At 43.3% G+C, this 6000-nt stretch overlaps 1 protein-coding gene across 2 annotated transcripts in view; it reads left to right on the top strand.

Annotated features, from left to right (window-relative positions):
• The first annotated feature begins 1106 nt into the window (after nt 1-1106).
• The window catches only part of LOC308144100 (enhancer of polycomb homolog 1-like), a 29313-nt gene continuing 24419 nt past the window's right edge, over nt 1107-6000 (top strand). For both annotated transcript variants that reach the window (XM_080515142.1, XM_080515143.1), the window contains exon 1: nt 1107-1445. In XM_080515142.1, the coding sequence (XP_080371268.1) occupies nt 1293-1445 (153 nt within the window). In that variant the 5' untranslated portion in view covers nt 1107-1292. The remainder of the gene's footprint in view (nt 1446-6000) is intronic.

The following is a 6000-nucleotide window of genomic DNA, read 5'->3' as shown; positions in this document are numbered from 1 at the left end:
CCATTGGAAAACAACATGCATTTGTCGTACGACAGATTCTCCTCAATTTTTCTGTCAAACATTGTTTTTGGTCCTTTTCGGTGAGTTGGGTGATTGAAATCTGAAGAAACAAGACATATGGCAATTGAACAATTAATTTTGAGCATGTTCATTGTATTTGTTTTTCTTTCACACATTCGAAACAAAACCTTTATTCATTCATTCGATTTTCAACAGCTTTTACCAAACAAAGTTTGAAAAGTCTCTTTTTAATATGGCTTTCATTGATTTGCAAATCTGTCAGACTCTCCATGGTTGAAGGTCCGGCGCTGGGGTAACAGTATTGTGGTTTGACGCCAATATAAGGCCCATGGGCCAATACCGTACCCCTGATATAAACTATATGCTGTATTGTGACATGCACAAACTTTATTATATAAAGATAAGTGTTGTTAAAAAAAATAAAATAAATATATATACATATATATATATATATATATATATAACACTGTTACCATCATTTTTATTGTCCAGACACATGAGAGAAAGTGCATCTGCCCAAACCAGGATTATCAAGGTAGGACTATTGCAAAACAATTGCATCTAATTGGTAGATGAGTCATGTATGCTTAAATAATTGTAAGCAAACATATAAAGCTGTGAGGTTAAGTTGGAGTGTTTTAAAACACCACCGTAGTTATAAGTGTTTAATCTATAATAGAAACATTTTCAAAGCTTTGTTTTGAGGGGCAATGGTGTGTTGTTTTGGAAAGCCACGCTGAGAGAATATTAAAAGTAAATGTTTTTTTTTTGTTTGTTTTTTTTTAAACCAGCACCAGATCAGGATCCGGGATGAAAAGTTCTCATTCTTTCATCAGCATCCAGCGTCTTGCCCCCACCGTTTTGTTTTTTTTTCTTCTTTTCTTTTTACCCCCTCCTCCTCCTCCCCTCGTGCCCCTCAGGGTTTCGCGAGCGCGCACGCGCGCGGAGCTGCGTGGGAATGGCTGTTGGTGTGATCGAGGGGGCTGGGCCGCTCGGAGCGAGCGGTGAGCTGCATGAGTTTGTAATGTCCGCCATGTTGGCCATGGCGTATTGAACCGGGGAGGACCAGCGGAGCCCAGGAGCCAGCGAGACCGACAGAGAGCGACCGAGACCCGGGCCTGCCCGGCTCTGCGCGCGCTGCTACGGACCCCCAAAGCCCCGCGCTCAACCGACCGCCACAGATTCATCCATGAGAACTCGAGGCAGCCCTGCTGTTATTCCGAGCAGACCGAGTAGATTTATGCTGCATCTTTTATTATAAAAAAAAAAAGATGAGTAAATTGTCGTTTCGGGCGCGGGCGCTGGATGCTAGTAAGCCCCTGCCCGTCTTCCGCTGCGAGGATCTGCCCGACCTGCACGAGTATGCCTCGATCAACCGGGCCGTGCCGCAGATGCCGACCGGGATGGAGAAGGAGGAGGAATCGGTATGTTTTTTAACCGCCGGCCGGCCGCCGGCGGCTCACTTTGGCCGTGTTTTCGTGTCGCCGCTAATGCTACCTGCGCAAGCTTGTGTTAAAATGGCCGCCATGTCTGCCTCTCTCGCGCACACGACGAATCTCGACGGATCGCGGGTTTTCGGCCGCCCGCTCTACCGCGGGCGCATTCTGGAGCTCGTGGCGGTGCGGAATTTTATTCGTTTGCCGTGTTGTGTGCCTTCGCCGGCGCCCAAAGTGGAGCGGGGCGCACAAAGAAGTCACGTGACTCGCCGCTGCTCCACCATTTTGTTGACTTTTCTTGTCGGTGAAGGCGAAGCGGGGATAGGCCTCGGACGCCCGCGTGCTTTCCCGCCAAATGACGCCAGAGGGCGCCGCTGGGCGCGCGCGCGTTCCCCCCCCCCCTCTCCCGGGTTTGACAGCTCGGTGCGGCGTGTTGACAGCGCCAAACACTGCCATGTGTGCCGTGCCAGGATTATAAATCTCGGATTTTTTTTATTCCATCTGCAGACATGCACACTGCATTGGAGCATGACGTGCTGCACAGGATATGGACTTTGTGTGGCTTCATTCATTCAGCGACCATGGATCTGTTTGTTTGTTTGTTTGTTGATTGAAAGTTGAATAATTTAAATATATGGTGTGGTTTCTGAACGGCTGTGTGCAAAATAAGCATCCTATTTGTAGATGTTGAAATAAGAGTTCAGGAACTTGTGCACGCTTTTGTTTCAATGTTTTGCTGCATTTCTTTTAGAAACAATTATTTGTAGAAAGAGCATTCATTTAAAATGAATGCTGACTAACTTCTACTATTGTTATAGTATTTTAAGAGTTACTGGTTTGTTTGAACTCTTTTGCATAAACATTCCAGTTTTATGTACGTTAAAGGCACTCGTTTTCAATGCAAATCATATTTTGCATCGTCCACCCACAATAGGACTATTCAGTTTAATTGTTAAAGCTGTATGATTGAATAGTTTGATTTCTTGCAATGTGTTCACGTCGCTCATGGTTTTCACACCATATCCATTCAGGCGTAAACCTTCTCATACATAGATTTATTGGACTTCATGCATTTGCCATTGTCGGACAATGTGCTATAATTACTTTCAAGCTTGTTGGCATATGAATTTGCATTTAAAGTACTTATTATATCAGAGGAGAGTTATGTTGTGCAAGTGTATGATTTCCGAACAGATCTGAGCAAATAATGAATGTTGTCGTGGACGTTTCAAATCTTTAACGGGTTACTTAGTTAAAGAATGTTCTGTACTGATGCAGAGCAGGTGAATGAGTGTTTAAAACACCTGCTTTGGGTATAAGGTGTAAGAGTTAATAGTTTATCTGGATTTCTTCTAAAAACAAAATTCTGATTTAATAAGTTGAAGTCACTCCTTTTTAATGCAAATTTAATATTTCGATGGTCCCACCAAGTAACCCCAAACTTAACTGTTACAGCCATGTGGTGGAGGATTTTGAATATAATTCATTCATGCTCGTCACACGTTTGAATATCAGACATTAGCCTCCTTGTTGTGTTTCTTGAATTGCATGTAGATTGTTTTGAGCCCCGTGCTTCCCGGCCTCAGACAATACGTGGTTATTATTGGCCCTTTATTTACAACCCCGTCAGGTCCGCCCCGCAGGAAATCTCCTCCTCAGTCACTTCCACGCGGCTGCAATGCCTCAGCAGACACAAACACAAGGAAAGCACAGACGGGGCATGGAGTCAGCAGAAAATCCTGCCCCCCTGCCGGCCCTCCCCCACCTACTGTACACACACACACTCACAGCGGCATTACATAACAGTGTGACAGAAGAGATAAAGAGGACAGTTTTACTACAAGGCTGTGCATGGCTTAGCTCCCTGACCCACATCCTGTCCAGCAACAATGGGGTGTTGCTGCGCTGCGCCGGCTAAGTGACCACACGCCGGCTGGTTTAACAAATGAGTAGGCACAATTTGTGAATATCGATGGAAGGAACCCACATAAAAGGAATATTGTTTAATCTGCAGTGGACTTTAAAGAATAATTGTGTGAATGAACACTCGACCTCTTACAGTGCAATTCTTGCGCCACCTTATCTGTAATTCCTTCTTGGTAGCAATAGTGCACTTTGTCAAACACGTGTTACAGTTTTATTTGTCGGAGCTAAGTTGAAGGATCAGATTTGCAAGTGTGCCTGGATCTGTGGGAGTCTTGGTTGTGCAGACGTCTTGTCTGTGTACACTTTGTTTTCGCCACTTGCAACACGCATGATCACTGCGAAATTCACAAGTGACTGCTAAGTGGGCTGTTCCTACTCTCATCTCTACAGTTTCTCATAATCGGAGGGGAAGTTGATATCTCCAGGTAGTTTATACACACCTGTAGTGAGCTGTCCATTGCGTTTCAACTTTTAGGGTTGAAATTGCCCAACTTCTTAGAATGATAGTCATGAATGGCCTTGTTAGCCTCTATATGTGAACATTAGGTCTTTTCTATCTGTTGTTGAGATGATTGAGAGTTGGACACCAGTGTTTTATCTTTTTGCCCCAATCCTGATGGTGGCTGTTGTTTTTTGTCCCTGAAATTGAGGGTTCGATTCCAATTTGACCTTGTTGCAGTACGCTGAGCCCCATGTTGTTTGCCAGCGATGTGTGTGGCCATTTACATATAGCAGTAATGTCAGACATGTTGCATTATGCATGTTTTTACAAACTCACCCTGACAGCATGGCTTTGAGGCGAGTTTGGTTGCAGGGAGGGCCCCGGCTTTCATGGCAGCATCACCGATATCTCAACTCAGGTCGCAGTGGTGTGTTGTTTTGGCTACTCACTTGTTTTTGTTTTTTTTTAATCGATAGTTTCTTTGAGCGGTTTACCATTTGCTAGGTGGTTTGGTGGGCCAGATTGGAGCCTTTTGCTGGCCGAATATAAAGCGCGAGAACTCGAATCGGTAAATTTACACAAATCACAGTTAATTATTGCATTTTAATAATATGGGTTATATATGTTGTTTACCAAGTTATTTTATATTCATGTTCAAGCTCGCTTGAGATTGAGGGGACAGACTTGAATGCTCCTATTTTGTTCTCTCTGAGCTGATTGTGAGGAAAACGTTGATTCTCCTTTGGAGTTGTTGATGTTGTGAAACATCAATCGTCTCTCCTCCGTGTGTGTTTTATTGGACGTGGGGGGACTTGGTGTCTCTGTTTTCAACTCCTCGTTTGGTTCCGCGGCCTCTCCGTGGGTTTTGCCTAACAGATCGCGGTCCTCCACACTTCCTCGCCTTCCTCCGGTCGGTGCGAGCTGAAAACACCTGCTGGAGGCCACACTTTAGTTTCCGTGGCAACCTTTATTGGAGTCCTCTTTTTCCTTCTTCTTCTTCTCCTCCTTCTTGGGAACATTTAATGGAGTGAACGTGTGGTGCTGTGAAAAATAGATTTTCAATTGTCTCCGCCACAATCTGCATCTGTGGCCATGACGGAGTGTGCAGCGCTGCCTCTGTGACGTCGCTCACAGTCCCAGAACATTTTGCGTAGGAAGAAGCACAGAAGTGGAGGTTCAATATTTCTGTGTTTGCTGGGCTGAGTGTCGGGAGTGTTTGTAGTGCAGCTGATCAATGCCAGTTTCATAAGAACCTTTCCAATTTTGATTCAAGCCATAAAATGAACTCGTACTTCAGGTCAAATGAAATAAAAGAACGGGATGGAAGGTTTTTAGTCGTGCTTCTACTGGGCGCTTTTAAACAATTTGTGATATTTTTGACTTTTACATCCGGATGGGTTCTTTTTAATATGTTTGGTTTGTTTGGTAACCTTGATTTCAGTTTCTTGTAGTTTCTCTGTCTGAGAATCATGGAAGTGAACGTTGAACTTCCTCTTTCTTTAAATGATGAACATTTCCTATAAATCTTTGCCAAATATGGCAAATCTTTGTTTAGGTCGGTGGCTAATTATATATGTTTTTCTATTTTGTCTTTTTAGATGATCTCAATTAAGTGCTTTTCCCCCTCCCTACTGTTTCCGTCACTTCTTCATTTCTTTCACGTCTGATTAGATCATCTCTATGGGTTTTAATTTCTTTTAGTTTGGCAGGTCCTGTCAAGTTGCATCAGTTTCTTCGCGAGGTGGTAAATCTTGACATCCTCATGGTCCAATACGTAGTATTTATGTCCATGTTGTCTTAAAAGGCAACAAGACTTTCTTTAGAGTTTAAAGACTATTCAGCTAAAAGGTTTAATAATTTCTGACTAATATTCATACTGTATCACATGAGAACATACTAAAGACAATTACTCGGCCGAAACTTAAAAATAAATAAATAATAGTCGTACTTGGAAATAAAGAAGGAACATTCATTTGAGGACAGCATTGTTTAAAGCCCCGTTTAAGTGTAAATGGAAAACTTTGGCTTTGTGTAGAGGGCAGAAAAGCTAGTAGTACATGGTTTTTCTACACATGCGTGAGTAGATAAACAATAATAACAATGTTTCCCTCCAGAGTGTCGTGACTCCCAGTCCATATTCTCTTTGGACTTGGTGATTTTAGAGTTACCTGTTGT

The sequence above is a fragment of the Blennius ocellaris genome, assembly GCF_963422515.1.
Source record: "Blennius ocellaris genome assembly, chromosome: 19".
NCBI classification, from domain to species: domain Eukaryota; kingdom Metazoa; phylum Chordata; class Actinopteri; order Blenniiformes; family Blenniidae; genus Blennius; species Blennius ocellaris.
Note: the sequence above shows the minus strand (reverse complement) of the source record. Positions and strands in the feature narration are given on the sequence as shown.